Source organism: Nicotiana tabacum, chromosome 18 (genome assembly GCF_000715075.1).
Source record: "Nicotiana tabacum cultivar K326 chromosome 18, ASM71507v2, whole genome shotgun sequence".
Lineage (NCBI taxonomy): Eukaryota > Viridiplantae > Streptophyta > Magnoliopsida > Solanales > Solanaceae > Nicotiana > Nicotiana tabacum.
Window position 1 is genome coordinate 69,180,364 of NC_134097.1, and position 20,527 is coordinate 69,200,890.

The 20,527-nt window shown below is 38.9% G+C and overlaps 1 protein-coding gene across 5 annotated transcripts; it reads left to right on the forward strand.

Moving 5' to 3' along the window:
• Positions 1-3,890: 3,890 nt before the first annotated feature.
• Positions 3,891-17,698, forward strand: LOC107795751 (putative cyclin-B3-1). Of its 5 annotated transcripts, none has more exons than XM_075236965.1 (28): positions 3,893-4,031; positions 4,112-4,151; positions 4,304-4,385; positions 4,549-4,606; positions 5,872-5,920; positions 6,005-6,098; positions 7,113-7,170; positions 7,344-7,400; positions 10,282-10,339; positions 10,431-10,500; positions 10,614-10,646; positions 10,737-10,794; positions 11,152-11,209; positions 11,295-11,376; positions 11,497-11,529; positions 11,620-11,677; positions 11,791-11,839; positions 11,928-12,024; positions 13,978-14,035; positions 14,813-15,109; positions 15,200-15,322; positions 15,449-15,538; positions 15,630-15,791; positions 15,934-15,993; positions 16,196-16,294; positions 16,753-16,931; positions 17,008-17,205; positions 17,300-17,698. In XM_075236965.1, exons 1-27 carry the CDS (start codon positions 4,029-4,031, stop codon positions 17,138-17,140), a joined length of 2,238 nt encoding a protein of 745 aa, XP_075093066.1. In that variant the 5' UTR covers positions 3,893-4,028; the 3' UTR covers positions 17,141-17,205; positions 17,300-17,698. The 5 variants fall into 5 exon arrangements, with proteins under 5 accessions (XP_075093068.1, XP_075093066.1, XP_075093067.1 ...); XM_075236966.1 differs by having other exon boundaries at positions 11,500-11,529; XM_075236969.1 differs by having other exon boundaries at positions 3,915-4,031; positions 7,384-7,400.
• Positions 17,699-20,527: the final 2,829 nt, after the last annotated feature.

Sequence of the window (20,527 nt, forward strand, 5' to 3'; positions counted from 1 at the left end):
GGTCGAAGAAAAAGAGTGCAACAGACGCCTTTAAGGCCTTGAGATCTTCGGGTTGGGTTAGCACTTTCGACCACCCTGATCGGGCGCCTGCATATAGGTTAGTGTAAAATAATGAAAAAAGGAGGTGGCCTTACCTTATCGTGGGATGCGTCGGCGATGTTCTGAGGTCTGATGTGTCCCTATTGTTTATAGCGAGGACTCAGTACGGTCCTCTCCTGTGTTTAATCGGGCTTAGCCCAAGACATAGTTCGATTATCCTTTGGCTCTTTTGAGAGCGGAGATATTGGCGCCGACGCTATGTTACGTACTGCGAACACTTCCCTTCCTGCATGTTGTTCCCCGTAGATGGTTTCCCTATCCTCTGTCGGAAATTTCATCATTTGGTGGAGGGTGGATAGTGCTGCTCTCATGCGGTGTATCCTTGGTCTTTCCGAATAAGGTATTGTATTTCATGTCTCATTCGATGACATAGAATTTGACGTTTTGGGTCGTGCCAGCCACGCTGATTGGGAGAGTGATCTCTCCTTTAGTTGTTTCGATCGTTGTATTGAATTCGTTAAGGACTCGAGTGGCGGGCACAATTTGGTCTAGTAGTCCGAGCTGCTCTATTGCCCTCGACCTTATAGTGTTGGCTGAGCTACCTGGATTCACGAGCACGTGTTTTATTCGAAATGAATTAACGAGGAAAGAGGTTACCAGTGTGTCGTTATGAGCTTGGAACGAGGTTTCAGAGTCCTCCTTGCTGAATGTGAGGGCATCTTCGGGTACGTATCCCCGAGTTCACTTTTCTCTGCTGATAGATATTTTTGTCCTTCTCATCACGGCTTACTAGGTAGTGTCGACGCCCCCAATATCACGTGGATAACACGTCGTGGCTCATTTGTTTCGTTCTTCTTGGTCGTGCGTGTTATGAAGTCCATATACTAAGTTGCGATTCCTCTAGGAAGGATCTGACTGAATATGCCTGGCCCATTTGGCGTCCCTAATTTTGCTGATGGCGAACACGATGTCCGACACATCGATGCTGAAGTTGTGTTCTAATAGGCGAGGTTCCCCCGTTGGCCCCGTGTCCCCATCGAATCCGCCTTAAGGGTTCTGTCCTCAGTTCACCAATCGATCGTTGCGAGGCGAATTGCGTCTCTGGGCATTTCTCCTATCTTTGGGGTACAGCTGATACCTCTTTTTGTTCAGTTTTGACTCCTTCGCCAGGAGTCTGCTCGGATATACTGAGCCCAAGGGGGCTCCCAGCTGGTCATCCTCGACCCTAATCTTTGACTGGTACCAGTTGTGGATGTCTGACCAGGTTACTGCGGGATACTCGATCAGATTCTCTTTCAGCTGCCTTAAGGCCACTAAGCTTCGTTTATTCAGGCCTTGAGTGAAGGCCTGCACCGCCCAGTCGTCGGAGACCGAGGGTAGTTCCATTCGTTCCGTTTGGAAGCGAGATGCAAATTTTCGCTGCATCTCGTTCTCCCTTTGCTTAATTTTGAAAACGTTGGACTTCCTCGTCGCTACTTTGATGGCACAAGCATGTGCCTTTACAATGGAGTCTGCTAGCATGGCGGATGAATCTATGGATTTTAGAGCCAAGTTGTGATACCACGTCATGTCCCCCTTCGAGAGTGTTTCCCCGAACTTTTTCAGCAATACGGACTCGATCTCATCGTTCTTTATATCATTGCCCTTTACCGCACAAGTGTAGGCAGTAACATGTTCATTGGGGTATGAGGTCCCGTTGTACTTTAGGAGTTCCGACATTCTGAACTTATTTGGAATGGGTTTCGGGGATGCTTCTTCGGGGAACAACCTTTGTATGAACTTCTTCGAATCCACACCCTTCAGGACCGAGGGTGCGCCCAGGATCTGGTCGACCCTGGAGTTGTAGGTCTCGACCTTCTTATCTTTGGCTGCTATTATTTTCTCGCCCGATTTGATCCTTTTGGTGAGGTCTTCGAGCATTTTCACGATGGCAGGGTTGGTTATCGATCTGTTGTTGCTCGATCTCTTAGGTATCTGTTCGGCTGGGGGAGCAGTCCCCGGTGCTACCGTGCTGGGAGTCTTCGGGCGGCTTTGCAACTGAGCGATAGCCAACTGTTGTGCTTGTAACATTTCAAACATAACATGAAGTCTAACTTCCCGTTCTTCCCGAGTTGGGGTTTTTTGGGCTTCCTGTTGGTCTCCATGTTGTACGCTCCTGTCGGTGTGTGAGGTTTCGTTGACCTGCTGTGCGTTTTGCGAACCCGCGTCCGCTAGAATCAGTCCAGGCGCATTGTCGAGGTTATGTGGTGGCGCGCCAATAATTGGAATAGCCACACCATTTTCTGTGTGGTTTTCAAGGTTGTCTTTCTCAACTCTATTCACTGAGCCAGACATTTTGATATGAAATCGAAGATCTTGGACAAGAAAAAGTGTGAAAGATAACTTGCATTGTGTCACGAAACCAGCAAGAAAATAATCACTATTATTTTTAGCCCCACAGTGGGCGCCAAACTGTTTACCGTAAAAATGGTAATAACAATTAAATTTGTAAATGAGGCTTTAAAAATACGTGATCTATTTTTATGCTAGTTATTTATACAGTTGATGCTAGATATGTGAAGATGAAAGATGAAATGCGAGCTAAAATAGAGTTATAATCGAACCGATGGGTTAGCTATTCGGGCCTCAGGCTAACCGATGAGGGGCCTCGAGGGCGATGCCTGGGCTCGGGCTCGAGCTCGAGCTATCGGGGATAATTGGGAAGGGGCTAACAATTGGGATATAATCAAGAGAGGCTCTTTATGGCCAATAACAAGAAATAAATAAAGAACAAATATGAAGGCAATAAATACGAGCAATAATACCGAGAGAATATGTTGGAGAGAAAAGAGAGAGAGAGAGAGAGCTATTATTTATGTGGTGTAGAATGGTTGGAGCAACAACAACCCCCTACAAAATGGTAAAGATCCCCTATGAGGGGAATCCCATCATAGTACAAAATGCATTAATTGTAAAGGCATGGAGATGAGACGACTAAACGTGACACCTTGATACAAGTTTCGGGCAGACCAGCTTTGTGAGACTTAGCCGCGTGCCTTGGGAATTTCCCATCTTTACTCTAATCCTCGATCGACATTCCCTTTAGGCCGGGCCTCGACGAGCTTCGAGGGAGGGAACTCAGTCACAACTTCACATCCTCGAGGCTCGAGGTATTCTTCTGAAACGAATTAGTAGCACGAAATTGGATCCTCTGATTTTGCCGCATACAATTATGCTAGATCGGTCTCTGTTGTAGTAAAATAGTGGCTATTTTTTAATGACTTTGCAAATACTAGCTATTTTTGATTGACCAGTCCAAAAACTGGCTAGCCCGTGCTATTTTTTATGAAGATTGTAGTGTTAAAATAGCATGGTCTAGCTAGTTTTCGGACTGATCATTCAAAAATAGCCAGCGTTTGCCAAGTCATTGAAAAATAGCCACTATTTTATTGCAACAGAGATTGGTCCAGCATAATATACTAAAGTTTGGTGCAGTTGTGTATGAACTTCCAGCATATTATGCTGGACCGATATACTCTGCTGGCTCCAGTATAATATACTGGATCGGTATATTATACTGGAACTCCAGTATATTATGTTGGAGTATTTTTTCTGGATTTTGAACAGTATTTTCGTTCGGATTTATCTTTACATAAAAAGTGGCTAAATTTCGATTACTTTTAAAACTGTGACTATTTTTGAATGACCACTTGTAAATATGGCTATTTTTGAATTTCTCCCGATTGCAGCAGGCTGACACCTTTGTGGGCCTGCAGAGCTACCTGAAAGTAGAGAGAGGATTTCAATAGTGTTTGGGCGGGCAACAGGTAGAGGACATTATTGTAAAAAGCCACATTAGCAATTCAAAAACCATGGAAAACCCGCTCCCCATTTCCAATTCCTGTAAGCACAAAGCACTTTGTTCAATTGAATCTGAGCCATAGATCCGTTTGAACTCATAATAATCTTCAAACAAAGAGGCGCTTCACATTCTTACAACCGTGGTTTTAATGGTACATTTTTCCTAATCTCGTCATGTCTGTAGAGTTTTGGTTTACTTACTACTGATTTTTTGTAATTTTGATCTGTTTAGGGTAAATTGAACTCGCAGAAACATATATCCACCATAAAAGGTGCTTCATTCTACTTCATCAACTCTTAGCTCGTTCTCACTCTGACTTTTACTGCTATTATTATCCTTTACCTCCTTTTTTTTTTTGCTTTCCAAAAAGGGGCTAGAGTCCCGCTTACTATACTCCAAAAATTGAAACTGTTTCATCTACAGATGGAGTTACAGAACTCAAGGTTTACGAAGAGGTAGATAAGATAAAAATCCAAAGCCGTGATTCTCTCAGCAGGCGCTGCAAGTAAGCCTACTATCTTGTATTTCTTGGGTGTTTAAACCAAAAGATTTTCGGGGAAAAAATGTGAGGAGTGGAGAGTCTTCAATTCACTGGCTTGTGTTAAAATATATTAAGAGTGGTAGTTGAAAGCGGACAAAAACTTAAGACTTTCTTTTTTTGTTTTTAGGGGAAAGTCTGGTGCGCCTAACATGAGTGATGTGCAGACCAGTTGGAAGAGCTCGGAGGTTTGCCATATTTCCTTTCTTTCTTTTTTGAAAATAAGTTGCCTATTCCGGGCAGTCACGGTTATATTTTGCTAGTAATTCACTTGTCTCTTATCTGCACATTAAACAAATTTGCCTAATTTTCTCCAAGGTCACTATGTTGTATATGGTAGTGTACCAACACATCCTAGAAGATGTTAATTCTGAGAACGAATATGACATTGTTTTATTAAAAATGTCGTCATCTAGGTGATTTTTGTTGTGAAAAACCAAAATAACTATCTTAGTGACCTTTGTTGAATGACAACCATGGCGACCTTCGGTAAAAGAACTACTGTGGGACCAAATCATATACTCCCTCCGTTTCAATTTATGTGAATCCATTTGACTGGGCACGTAGTTTAAGAAAAGAGAGAAGACATTAAACTTGTGGTGTAAAATAAGGCACATATATTTTGTGTGACTATAAATCATTGCATAAAGGTAAATTATTTCCAAATAAGGAAAGGGGTTATTCTTTTTGGCACGGACCAAAAAGGAAATAGATTCACATAAATTGAAACGGAGGGAGTAAAAAAAAAAACTACTGTGATGGCATATGGTGAAAGTTTGTGGTCTTTAGAAAACATACCTGTAGCCTAGATGCCTGTGTTATCAAAGGCTCACTTGGGTCACACTTAAGCCTGAAACTAGATGCAAAACAGGCTGAGTTCTTTGCCTCGCTTAGGCAGTCCTTTAGTTCCGGCACCAAGACATTGAGACGTGCATCTTGTCACCATGCGCGTTATCTTGAAATTGACAGAACTGAACAATATGTATTTCTCCTAATGATGATTTTTCTAATACCATTTTTCGTAGTTGTTGTTCGTGATTTATATTTGTCATTCTTGAATTACATGTATATCTTTTATTTTCATTTGTGCCGTTCTCACTTTATCAGCACATTGAGCTTAAAGCCCCAACAGACTTGTGCACTTCTTTTTTCGCTTTTCTCCTTTGATAGTACTGTTAAGCATTGGTTCGAAGTAAGGCTAAGTGTCTGGCATTAAAACAAGCCACTTTACTATTTAGTCTTTTCTAACAATGGGTAGGGGTTCACCTCTCTGAACTTTGGTTCCGATGTGTCTGACAGTGCAGAATTCATGAAGTTTTGTTGTATCCTGTGAGCGTTATTTCCTAAACTTGTTAACAGCTTTCATGCGATGGTAAAATAAATTAATTCGTCATACCCCAAATTCTTGATGTCATACTTTCTCTTGGTCCATCCATCTCCATTTTTTCAACAGAGGGGTATCAAGCACATAGAGAGGATAAAAGCAAAATGCAGGACTTGTGGTAAGTTTTGTGAAATTTGTTTGGTAAAGTTGCTACATTTCATGTTTTCAGAACCGTTATTAGTATGTACACTTGTATTTGCAGTTAAGGTAAATGTCAAAAGAAAAGTATTGACGGATATCAGCAATATCAGGGGCAACTCTTCGAGAACCAAATCATATAATAGCTCCAAACTGCTGTAAGTGATTGATTAACATCCTGTCAATTCTCTCCTGAAAGTGGTTTTCTAGTGTTTTGTGTTCTAGTCCTTAGTTATACTCTTACGGGAAAATTGATATAGGGCAAATTATAATTCTTATAGATATATACGCTTTTCTGCAAAAAACTGAGAATGGCTCTCCTGATTCACTTCTTCCATTCTCACATTAAATCTAGATCATGAAATAGCAATTATCAATGCTTCTCTGGGAGGCCATTGTAAGCATGCATGGAACTGCAGTTAACCCAGTAAGAGGTGTAAATGGAGTAACTTTGGTGAGCTAAATTGTAGACATTGTTCTGGAATATCAAGAAAAAGAATATACAATGCTTCACCTGACATGTCTATGTTTTTTTTTTTGATAAAGCAAATGATTTTATAAATAATGGGGAAATATCCAATATACAAGTAGTATACAAAAAAATATAGAATATACAATATACATTATGATATTATTCTCTACGAACAACACCCAATCCCTTATACATGTTGGAAACTCATGGGTACACAAAAAAGAAACTAGAAATGAGAGGCTATTCCTCAAGCGTGCATGGTCATTCTCTATTCCATCAAAAGCTCTCCTGTTTATTTCTTTCCATAGGATCCACATGAGTGCCAATGACAACATCCTAGGCTCTCCCTCCCTAAAAGTTTATGATAATATGATTTTACTGAAAACAATCCATCTTTTCCCAAGCTGGTAAAACAGTCGAGGTGCGCACAAGCTAGCCCGAATACCACTGTCATAAGAAAAATATTGAAAAGATTATAGTTTGAACTTCCTATGGTTTCTAAAATCATTAATCGCCATTTGATTGAGCTTAGTTTGGCATGATCTGACTCCTACCGGTATTTTGGTTCTTTAGTTTCATATCTTTAGGTGCTTCATAATGGCTATCTTGTCCTCTTTTAAATATTTTTTTTTCTCTAGATGCTTCGGTTTTCTTAACACAATCGTGTAATACATGCTTACTTTTTTCACTTGCTTTTTAGGGTGTCAGATGGTAAATGCCCAAAAAATGCAAGCAATTCAGCAAGAAGATTTATCATGGTATGCAAACAACTATATACTTCAATACTATTCTATATGGCTCTTTTATTTTCTTGTTTAGCCATCTCATGTCTTCTTTTTACCCCAGGTTTTAAGCATTTATTCTTGAAGGGAAAAGTAGTTTATGACTGAATTCTTAATCTATATTTATAATGTTATTTGAACAATAATAGAAGATACAAAGGAGTTTCTCATACCATGGCTTTATTGCAGGGATTGACATTGAGCCGGTACGTATTTCACCCTAGTTATGGATTAGCTTATTAACATTATACGGGAAGATGTCCCACAGTATATGCCATATGCAAATGATATCGTGTTAATTAATGAAATTGGCGAGGGTGTAAACCAAAAGTTTGAACGGTGGAGAAACACTCTAGAGAATAAGGATTTTAGAACTACAGTCAAACCTCTCTATAACAACCTCGTTTGTTCCAAATATTTTTGGATGTTATAGTGACGTGTTGTTATAGAGAACATATATTATAACATAACTTAAAGATTGGTTCCGGAAAATTTTGGCTTTTATAGTGAGGTATTGTTATATAGGGATGCTGTTATAGAGAAGTTTGTCTGTAGTAAAAGTAAGATTGAATATATGCTTGCAAGTTAGAGCGAAGTTGAGGTGAGAGTAGACGGATTGCGATGCCTAAATTCGAACACTGAAGATATCTAGGCTCGATGTTTCAAGAGAAACGTATGATAGCTGAATATGCTACACATAGAATTAAAATAGGATGGTTGAAATAGAGAAGTGGACGTCGATGCGAGGCTTGAGTCACAGGTTATCCCAAGTAGAGGCAACTTCATGTACCTTGGATCGGTTATCCACGGGGAGGGGAGATCGACGAGGATGTCACACACCGTATTGGGGTAGGATGGATGAAGTGGAGGTTAGCATCTGGAGTCTTGTGTGACAAGAGAGTGCCAACGATACTCAAAGGTAAGTTCTACAAAGCGGTGGTTAGACCGGCCATGATGTATGGGGCTGAGTGTTGGCCTGTTAAGAACTCACATATCCAAAAGATGAAAATAGCAGAGATGAGGATGTTGAGGTGGATGTGCGGATACACTAGGATAGATAAGATTAGGAATGATGATATTCGGGAGAAGGTGCACGTGGCTCCCATTGAGGACAAGATGCGGGAAGCGAGGCTCAGATGGTTCGGGCATGTACAAAGGAGAAGCCCAGATGCTCCAGTAAGGAGGTGTGAGCGACTGGTTGTGGAAGGCACGAGAAGAGGTATGGGGAGGTCTAAGAAGTATTGGGGAGAGGTAATCAGGCAGGATATGGCGAGACTTCAGATTTCCGAGGACATGACACTTGATAGGACGTTGTGGAGGTCGAGTATACGGTTGTAGGTTAGGAGGCAATGTCGTGTCTTACTATTTTCTTTTTCGACGTTGGATCCATTTACTAACCACCGTTTTTGCTTTGCATTTTTCTTCTGCATTTTATGTTCTTATTTTCCCTATGATCTCCGTGATGAATCTAATATCCTCTCCTTTTGTCTTCTTTTTATTATCTTGAGTCGAGGGTCTTTCGGAAACAGCCTCTCTACCCCTTCGGGGTAGGGGTAAGGTCTGCGTACACACTACCCTCCCCAGACCCCACTCGCGGGATTTTACTGGGTTGTTGTTGTTGTTGTTGTTGGTTGAAATAGAGAAGTGCTACCATAGTGTTATGCGATAGAAATATACCTAGTAGAGTGAAAGGCAAGTTCAGTAGAAGAGTTGTAAGACCAACAATGTTATATAAGAGTAAATGTTGGGCCTCTAAAGTCTAACATATCCACAATATATGTGTGTCACAGAAATATGGATGCTAAGATAGACTTGTGTCATACAAGATTAGACAAGATAAAAAATGACCACATTCTCCGGAAGGAGCAAGTAGCATACAAAGGATAAAATGAGAAATGTCCATTGAGATGGATTTCTTGTCCTATATCGACCTCTAGATGCCCCGGTCCATATGTGTACAAGGTAGACCTAAATCACATGGAAGAAAGTTGTCTCAAAAGGCCTACAATCTCTTGGAATCCATGTAGACCTAGCGAGGAATAGGACAGAATAGAAGAAAAAGATCTATATAGGCAAACCAATCAGCTATGATTAAGTTTTAGACATGCTAGTACATTTACTTTAGGTCCAATGTTTGCTGGATCCTTTTAGTCTTGTTAGAAATTTATATGCCAGTAGAAGAATTAGAGCACTTCTAGTGTTAGAGAAACTAATATTCATAATAATATTGGATTACTGGACCAAGGCCCGTTTAAATGAAGCAACATGGATAGTGAGATTCATGTAGCCAGCCTCAATGTGCTTGGGATTGGGTGCATAAGAGTTGTTTCTGAAGGACGCTGATTTAGTTGTCTGGTCCTTTGAGTCAAGGGCTCCAAATGTTTGGCATTTCTGGACAAGATTCCTGGTCCGCATCCCCTTGTCTTTTCTTTGCTTTGTATAATAGCTATGGCTAGCAAGACATGAACAAAACCTTGCTGTTAGAAGCTCTTTATGTGCACCCATTTCTGCGAACAAAAACCTTCTTTGTTTTTTTACCTAGAAAAGAATAATAAATATTTTGAACACAAAATTGGAGTAGTCTTGCCAATGAGACCTAGCTCAAGTAGTTAGGTTTAACCCCACCAACACATACCTCTCGAGATTATTCCCCTTGATATTAGTAACTTCATGTGTAATATTTTTGCATATGTAGCTAATTTTATTATTTACAGCTTGACTTGTAATCATTAACATTGTAGAGGACATAAGCTGGTCCTGGTGACATGAAAGACCATTTAAAAAATTAAACCATTTTATTTTGTTAAGACATCCTCCCTTAAGGGCTTAGAAGCAGAAAAAAGGTGTAAGTCTTTCACTGGAAAAGAGCAAGAAGTCTAAGTAGACGTAAGAATGAAGTTTGAACTTATCTGTGTTTGTGAGTATCACACGACCATCTTTCTCTTTTTAACCTGCTTATGATGGTAGATCTGTAAAAAGATGCTTAGGTATTTTAAGTATTAGCAACTTTTTTCTGCTCAGGTTCTTTTGATCTTTCTTAGATAGCAGTAGGTGCTGAAAAAACTGTTGCTTTTTCGTACAAACTAGGGAAATGTGAGGACAAACTTGAACGGAGCTACTGGTGACAAGCAAATCTTGACACGGGGTGAGAAATTTTGAACTAATAGTATAAAGAAAAAGAATTGTTAGTTACAAAATAATATATTTCCTTTATGCATGTATATCACCATTCAAAGATATGAAAGCCTCCTTTGATGGCCCAAAGACCAGAATTCAAGGCCGTAAATCAGTTACCACTGGAATCAGGTATTTTGGTATCTTAAATATACTTATATATGCTATGTCTTCTATGATGAAACTAATATTAAATCACTGTAGTTGTCTCAAAATTTTAACCCTTTTCTGTTTGGTTTATTGAGGCCAACTGGAAGGAATGATCTACCGCCATCAAGGTTTCTAACGTGTCCCATATCTCCTTCATTAATGTTTTCTAAGCTCATGACTTGTCTTTTACTTGACACATTTATGTTATTTTCATGAAGGAGGTCTTTACCTATACTACAGCAGGTGAACATCGAGGGTACAAACAATAAAGAGAAGGTTATCATTATATATCTATACTTTTGTCTCAATTTGTCTCAATATATCTATACTTTTGTCTCAATCTGCTGGGGGTCTGCAATCATTGGCATAAGAAAAATGTCTTCTCAATGTAAACTGGTATAGTCTTTCACTGGAGAAGAATAAGAATTCTAAGTAAACGTAAAAAGGGTGTCTGAACTTGTCTATGTTTGTGAGTATCAGGCAACCCTCTCTCTCGTTTTAACCTACTCGTGATGGTAGATCTTTAAAAAGATGCTAGGTATTTTAAGTTAAATTTTTTCTGCTCAGGTTCTTGTGATCTTTCTTAGATATCATTAGGTGCTGAAAAGATTGTTGCTTTTCCGCACAAAATAGGGAAAGGTGAGGGCGAACTTGAATAAAGCTACTGATGACAAGCAAATCTTGACACAGGGTGAGAATTTTTCCACTAATAGGATATAGGAAAAAATTGTCAGTTACAACTTACAAAACAATGTGTTTCCTTTGTGTATGGGTAGCACCACGCAAAGATATGAAAGCCTCCTTTGATGGCCCAAAGACCAGAATTCAAGTCCGTAAACCAGTTACCACTGGAATCAGGTATTTTGGTATCTTAAACATAACTATATATGCTCTGACTTCTATGATGAAAGTAATATTAACACTCTTTACTCTTTAGTTGTCTTGAAGTTTTAACTCTTTTTTGTTTGGTTTATTGAGGAGAACTGGAAGGAATGCTCTACCGCCATCAAGGTTTCTAACATGTCCCATATATCTTTCATTAACGTTTTATAAGCTTATGACTTGCCTTTTACTTGATGCATTTATTTTATTTTCATGAAGGAGGTCTTTACCAATACTACAGCAGGTGAACGTCGAGGACACGAACAATAAAGAGAAGGTTGTCACTAAAATATTTATGCTTTTGTCTCAATTTGTCATCATGTGCTGCAAGGCTGCAACCTTTGGCATTAGAAAAATGTCTTTTCAATGTAAAAACTGTATATTTTTTAGGAAAATTCCAAAAAGTTGGAGAAAGGCAAAGGAATAAGTGGTGTTTCAGGTTAGATGCTCTACTTTGGGTAATGTGATGTTCAGTACCATTACCATAACTTCATTGATGAATACTAGGCTTTTCATCTATTTTTCAGTTTTGGCAAAGCCTAAGGCCGCAGGAGATGTTTTACCACAGTTAAGCAACCACAGCAACATCCGGAGAAATCGAGTTGGTGATGCCTCGGCTAGAATGTAAGTTCTTTTACTTAGAGTTCTCTTTCGACCATTAGTAGTTTAGACTTGATTCTTGAATGCGATGTTAGTCCACCAAGATCCATATATGACAGAGATGCTCAATTTTCAGAGAAAAAAATAATCTTCTCCTGTGTCAACTTAAATTGTTGGCCTAAGCTATTCTGCAGCTGCGTGTTTCTGTAAGTGAATCATTTCCTGGTGGAAAGAATGGGAAATTCTGCCTATAGCAGGCACCATGTGAGGTATATGTGCTTCAAAGAGAGAAGATGGGGAAGGGGAACTGAAGCACCAAATAGTATGTCTCTCGGAAATCATGAAGCCAATACATGCGTTGATGATGCATATAATATTTGAACAATTAAATTACTAATTTGAGCATGTTCTCAACCTACCAATCAAAAAATTAATACGCCAAATTTCATCAAAAATACCAACAAAGATATCTACTCCATGGAGGAGTTAAGACAGCCCGTAGCAAATCAAAAATACCAACAAAGATATCTACTCCATGGAGGAGAATCTGACAATAAATTGTACAAGTTCAAGTTCTTCCTCCTTCAAAGTTTTGATTTCTTGAGTTCAAGTCACCACTTTCCTTGCCTTGAACCCTAAGGGGTGTTTGGTCCTCATACTAGTTGCGGGGATTATAGTGTAGGATTGTTTATGCATTGATTAATAATGAAGAAATTCTTATGTGGTGATGGATAATGGGGAGATTGTCAGATTGTTATACATGAATTACTTAAAAGTTTTTTTTTTTTTTAAATGTCTTTTAAGTAGTTTAGTCCTTGCATTGCTAATAGACGTATTCTTATTTAACATTCTATCCCGCATAAAATAATATATAGATTTCCACGTAACTCAATGCAGATATTATTTAACAACACCAACCAAATGTTGCATTAGTTATGTAGTGATTATTTTTTCTTATTGGCCAACTAAATATTGTAGTTTTTTGTGCAGTATTATATATTGGCACTAGTTATTCTAATACCATCAACAAAATGACCCGTAAGTTCTTCCTTAGAGCTGAACTCCCTTTCCCTAAAGAAATTTCTTTTTGTAGTAGCCTCCTTTAACTATGTCTAAATGACAGTACAACCCTTTCAAAATAATTCAGTGATCTATATGGTCCTGTCAGCGCGTGACCATGTAAGCTCAAAACATTCTGTCTGTATGGCATGAGCATGTTAGGTTTGACTGTGTCAGCTTCTTCAATTTTCTCTCTGCACTTTTCCTATGACGCGGTTACTTCAAGATTGGCACAAACACGTCTAACTTCGGGCACTTCATATTTTTAATTTGGCTTTTTTTAATCATTGGTCCACCTACATGACATGTCACAAAAAAGCATTGAATTTTCATGAACTATACCACCAAACCACTCAAAAAATAGCAATTCAAGGGGTGCAATCTCTTGAATACACATATACTATCTAGTCACCAGCCCATCAGTAGTGTAGGAAGGCTCCAAAGTGTAGCAAGTAAAACTATTTGCTTTTACAGAATCCTTTAGCAAAAGAACTAAACTGATTATTTGCTAAAATGTAATGGTTAAACATATCGAGCTTGAAATACAAGTAATATTGTTGCACTTAAGCTAAAATTGAATATTCGAAGTAAACTAGCTGCTTGCCTTGAATCTGGTGACTATAATACTGTGCTCTAGTTGTTAATTTCTCCGCAGCAACATTTTTGATATTAACATGCTAGCATTAAAAAATCTGTCTTGCTCCTTAAAAATTATAGTAGTTCGCTGGTTGGGCTCTTATATAAATGTTATAAATTGTAAATTATATTGATTAATCCCTTTGAGTAAGAGGTATAGGTCTAACAGGGCAAGTTTTCTCAAGTCATTGTAGGTTGAGCTATGAACTTGACATTTTCTGCTTGAGTTGGCATATACATAACTCGATGTTCTTAATTAATTTGTGGCTTATCTTTCTTCAGGGCTCCCCGGGGTCAAGCTAAGGTGGAAGTTGGAGCATTGAGAAGAAAATCAGTCAGGGTAAATGGAGCATTTGTCATGTTTCACTCTCTTCTCCTTCCCCTATCTCTAGCAGGGAATAGTATCATGAATAGTGAGTTGTGTTCATCATTGTTGAATAGCGTCTGGAATGCCAAATTTAGCAATCCAACTAAAATATGTTCCTTCTCTCTCACATTTTTGTAGCTACTTGCCAGCTCTAACTTGAGGACTGTGACTCCATTAATCTTTTTGGAGAAATTATACTATTTAAAATCTTCCAAATTACTCAAGAGACAAGAAATTAATACTCCCTTTGTTCTGTTGTATATGACCTCATTGAAGGGGCACATAGATAAGAAGTCAATCTGGCTTGTCCATTATACTAGTAGTGCCGGAAGAAAATATTAGATTGCAAATTTCTCCTGTTGGAACGAAGCAATTTACTTTTACATCACATTATCCGGACTTTAGTTGGTCCCCTTTTCTTATCTCAATAGATTAATCATTATAAAAAAACTTAGATATTCCCTTAAAATCTTACTTCACCAGGAGGGGAATTTGCTCGGGTAGAATGAAATTTTACATCAGCGACCAGCTTATTGTTGTTTCTTTTAACCTAGCGATTTTCTCTTTCTATAATTGTTTTTTTAGTCAGTTCAAAATCATAGTATCGCTCTAAATTTCTTAGTAAAACAAATGGAGGCAATGATTTTAAAATAACTATTGGAGTTTTCCACTCTCAAAGTCCTATTAATATCTGATGTCTCTGTATCTACAGAATAAACTCATTTCTTTGTTTTGACTTGGATGTTCCAGACAGTTCTGAAAATTACTGCTAGTGGTCTCAATTCACAAAAGAGTTCAAAGTCGAACTCCATGTCAGGTGTGCACAAATGCACCTCTCGATTTGCCAGTCCATGTAAAAGGCTGGTGGATGTTAGGACATCTTCCCTATCAAAATCTGCAACATCAGAGATTTCAGCTGAGCAACCTCATCAAAAGGAAGTTCCTTCTAGTAGTAGTGGCAGCTTAGCTACACCGGAATTGTCAATTGCCAGGAAGAAATCTGACCGTAGGAAGTCTTTTACGTGTTTACTGATGGCAAGATCAAAGGTTAGTGTAAAATCTGTTCTTTCAGATCATTCTTTTCTTTTCTTTTCTTTTCCCTCCCTCCATAGAGCTTTAGACAGCGTGAATATGCAGCTTATGAAGGAGCTATGTGGAAATGTAGAGCTGGACAATTTGTCAAACATTTATGATAGTTGCAATCATCTTGAAGTTACTGAATATGTTGATGACATCTATCAATATTATTGGGTTATAGAGGTGAGTTAATATTATACTTTTATCCGTTGCACTTGAACTAACACCACAAGTTACCCTCTCCTCTGTCCAGGAAAGACATGCTTTTATATCTCGACCTCCAATTTCTTAAGCTGATTCTAACTGCAGGCACAGAATCAGCCTATCAAAAACTACATGGAGACTCAGAAGGAAATAACACCCCAAATGCGTGGCATATTGATCAACTGGCTTATTGAAGTATGTCTTAGTTATTCTGCATTTATTCATTTTTGTTTTGCTTGCACATACTTTCTGGTCCCACTTTCAGGGCTTTACTTTCTTTATCTAGGTCCATTTGAAATTTGATTTGATGCAAGAAACTCTATTTCTCATGGTTACACTCCTGGACTACTACTTAACATTAGCAAGGGTCAAGAAGAATGATTTGCAGTTAGTTGGCCTTACTTCACTGTTGTTGGCATCAAAATATGAGGACCTTTTCCATCCGAGGGTAAATGTTTATACATTTTACTTCCTTATAGGATTTATGTTTAGGTATAGCTAGGAGTTAATTGTGATCATTATGTGACTTGGGTAAAGTTCTAACTGAAACATGTAACTGTTCGTTCACCTTGAAAATCCAATTGCTACAGGTCATGGACTTACTAAGCATCTCTGCAGAGTCATACACAAGAGATCAGATGCTGGAAATGGTGAGCATGAATCATCTTTAATTTCGTAAAACGGTCTGTTTACCGAGGCATAAGATAATCAAAGTTTTTCTTTTTCTTTTTATGGAACCAGGATAACTTTGTTAAAAATATCTCATTCCTTTTTTTTTGGGGGGGGGGGGGGTCATTGTAACATGGCCTCTTAATCTGGTGTTTGACAGTCTTGCACATCCTCTTTTTCCAGGAAAAAGATATCTTAAGGAAATTGAAGTTTCGCCTTAATGCAGCAACTCCTTATGTCTTCATGCTAAGGCTTCTTAAGGCTGCTCAAGCAGACACAAGGGTAGGGAAATTTTGTTTTTGGACTAGTATTAAACAAGTATGATATAGGTAATAACAAAGAAAGGGGAGTCTTGGAGCAACGGTAAAGTTGTCTCAGTGTGACCTATAGGTCACGTGTTCGAGCCGTGGAAGCATCCACTAATGCTTGCATTAGGGTAGGCTGTCTACATCACACCCTTGGGGTGTGGCCCTTCCCCTGACGCTGCATGAACGGGGATGCTTTGTGCACCATGCTACCATAAGTAATGACAAAGTCCCCTTATCTCAACTTCGTATGATCAGTTCAGTGTCGGAACAATACTTGAAAATTGTATGGATTTTTGTTTGTTGCCCCACCTGGCAATTTTTTGAACCCAGTTAATACTTCTGCAGATGTGCTGAATGTAATTCGTATGAGCTATAAAATTTCTCACTCACGCAACTAACGTGTTTCTGAATTTCTGAAAAATCTTATGCTAGATTGAACATCTGGCATTTTACCTCATCGAGTTGTGCTTGGTTGAATATGAAGCTTTGAACTACAAGCCATCCATGCTTTGTGCATCAGCTATTTATGTGGCAAGATGTACGATGCAAATGACGCCAGCCTGGACACCACTGCTGGGGATGCATGCACGTTATCAAGAATCCCAACTCAGGCATATTTCTGCATAGTATTTGTCGCTCTTTGCTCTTTGCAATCTACTGATATATAATCTCTTTGGATGTTCGCAGACATTGCGCGGAAATGATCTTGAGGTTTCACAAAGCTGCAAGCACAGCACTTTTGAAAGTCACGCATGAGAAATATATGCAGTCCAGTAACAGCAAAGTTGCTGCTATAAAACCTTTGCAGAGTCTCCCTTAAGTATATATCTCTGCTGAGTTCAGTTTTCTGGAAGTGCAGAAACATCTGAGGAACTCAAAAGAGATGTGAGCTTCCCTGTCAGAGACTTCTATTCTCAATGTAATAGTTATTTTTGATATGCTAAATATATTGTTTGGGTTGCATTGGATTTTCTTGCAGGTGCTGTAAATCCGTGTTGATCACAACTCTTTGTAATGGCTTCATGGAAGTTGAGCTTGGTCTTCAATCCTTGTAAATCGATCATAGGGGGCTCTCTTAACTATAAGACATTTAGTTTCCCTTTAGAGTAGTCCCAGGGGAAGGCAAACCCACTTTTTTATGGCGACGGAAATCATTCTATCTCTAGCCTCCCAGGGAAGCTGAAAATGGGCTCTAGTTCTATTAATAGATTAATAGATAGTAGATTAGAGCCTCCTGTGTTCATCACGATGTGCGTAAGCTATACGAATTTTAAGGACTTCTTTTTTAAAGCCTAGGCTGCAAACGAATTGTTGATAGTGATTCTGGCGTGTTGGAAAGAATGGATTAATTGCTTATGCAATCCCTCTGTTACATCTGCTGATTTTTGTCGTGCAAGTGCATTTATTTCTGGAAAAATTAAACTTTACTGTAAAAATATAGATCTTCAGCTTATACGACTCTCTTGAGGGTATAAAAGCCGCACGTTACACGGAAGAGCAATAAGCATTCAACTTTGAGATAGCACTGGTCAACTAAAAACCAATAAAACTCAAGAGACAACACTGTTTTCTCCACTCGATAACCCAGCTCAAGATTTTCTTCCTAGTTAAGATCAGTATGAGAGAAACTTTTACTAGTGGAGAAAACAGTGATGAGATCTAACAAATACAGAAAAGAGATCTAAAAATATGCTTTTTAATCTGCACAGGAAGATTAAATAAAGGAGATTTAAAGAGAATGCTGGTTTTTAGTTGAGGTGTGAATGGGAATGAAGGTAAATGAAAAGTTTTAAAAAGGTTGCTTTTTACTAGAAACTTTGTCCCTCAGAAAAGGGAAAAAGAGTATTATGCTGGTATATAGAAACACTTATTCTAGCTAAAAGAATCGAGAAGAAAGCAAGCATCGCGTCATTGTGTGCTCGGCCTTAGATTTGAATCAGGATTTGAATTTGGATTTTCTCACCAAAATTACTTCATCCTTTTCTCTTTTTTCCGTTTCCGTTATCTGTTCAAGTTGGTTTTTGAACAGGTACCAACAACTTTTTGTTCACAAACTTTTGGCTATAAATACATAGGCTTGGCCTCATTTTTGCGTGTAAATAGCACGGGCTAGCCAGTTTTCGAACTGGTAATTGAAAAATAGCTAGTGTTTGTAAAGTTATTGAAAAATAGCCGCTATTTTGCTGCAACACGGAAAGTTCCAACATAATATATTGAAGATTGGTGCATCTATGTATGAATTTCTAGCATATTATGCTAGAACTCCACCACACGGAAAGTTACAACATAATATACTAGAGATGGAAGCACATGTGTATAAACTTCCAGCATATTATGCTGAACTAGTGTATTATGCTGGAACTCCAATATACTATGCTGGAATTCCAGTAAATTATATTGGAACTCCAGTATATTACGCTGGAAATCCAGTATATTATACTAGAACTCCACTATATTATGTTGGAATATTTTTCGGATTTTGAACAGTGTTTTCGTTCAGATTTATCTTTACATGAAAAGTGGTTAAATTTCGATTACTTTTGATACTGTGGCTATTTTTCAATTACCACTTGTAAATCTGGCTATTTTTTAATTTCACCATATTTTTGCACTACCCGAAAGCTGCAAACTCTCCCCTCTGTTCACTACTTTCTGCATAGCTTTCAAAAGTAAAACATAAGTGTTTAGTGTGATTTACTCCGCCATTTGAGTTCGTCAAATTTCTTTAATTTGCGTTGCTGCTATTACAGAATAATTTTGCTTACTATCCTAGGAGGAATTAATTCAAATACTTTGCGCAACAGTAAGGGAATTAAATTCCTTAAGGACACACAAAAATATTATCGGCTTGGAATATTCTTGCATCATTGTTATAACCTTCTATTTTTTTGTTTATGAAGATAGTTTTACTAACAGATAATAATTTAAAAGCATTTTGAAGATGTAAAAAGAAGCTACATATGCATATACATGTGCTTATACATAGGAAATTGTAGCAAATTGGACTTCAGCTTCCCGGGGGGACGCAAGGGAGATGGACAACCATCAAGTTCCATCGAATCATATTATGCATATTAATAAACTAACTAACATATATAGTGGCTTTGGTGGGTTAAGGTCTTGTCCTCGGGGTGTCTGCGTGGGGGGTGGGGTGCGGAGGGTAAGAGGGCTAAGGGATCTACTAGGCCGAGAGTGGGGTCTTGGAACATAGGAACTTTGACTTGAAAATCTGTAGAGTTAGCGAAGATTCTCGAGAAAAGGAAGATTAATATAGCTTGTGTACATGAGACTAGGTGGGTAGAAGATAAAATGGGGATGTGGGCAGTTTCAAACTTTGGTATTCTAGGAGGGTGGGGGGCAGGAACGAGGTAGGTGTCTTAGTTGATAAGGACCTCCGTGAACTAGTTGTGGAGGTTAGGAGGGTGAATGACAGGCTGATGACTATTAAGCTAGTTGTTGAAGGTTTTACTTTGAACATAATCAGTGCGTACGCAACCCAAGCAGGCTTGGATGAGGAAGTCAAGAGGTGTTTCTGGGAGGATTTGGATGAGATGGTGCATGGTATCCCGCATACCGATAAACTTTTCATAGGAGAAGATTTCAAAGGCCTCATTGGAGCGACGTCTGGGGGGTATGATGATGTGCATGGTGGCTTTGGTTTTGGAGATAGAAACGGAGAAGGAACGTCTCTACTGGACTTTGCTAGAGCATTTGATTTGGTGATAGCAAACTCGAGTTTCCCGAAGCAGAGGGAGTACTTGGTCACCTTCCGGAGTTCGATGACCGAGACTCAAATTGATTATTTACTCTGCAGGAAGTCGGATAGAGGTCTTTGCACGAATTGCAAGGTCATCTCGAGTGAGAACCGCTCGACCCTTCATAGGCTCCTAGTCATAACCTTGAGATCATGAGGAAGAGGAGGAAGAGGGCGATGTAAAGCCAACATAGGATAAAGTGGGGAGCCTTAATGGAAGCTAAAACGCAAGAGTTGGGGTCAAGCTGGTGACTATGAGGGCTTGGAGGAGTAATAGGGACTCAAGCGCTATGTGGATCATGACTGCACAGTGCATTAGGGAAGCCGCGAGAGAGGTATTAGGGGTCTCAAAGGGTTACTCTGGTAGTCACAAGGGAGACTGGTGGTGGAATGGAGAGGTACAAGGAAAAGTGGAAACCAAGAAAGCAGCGTATCTGAAGCTAGTGGAAAGTG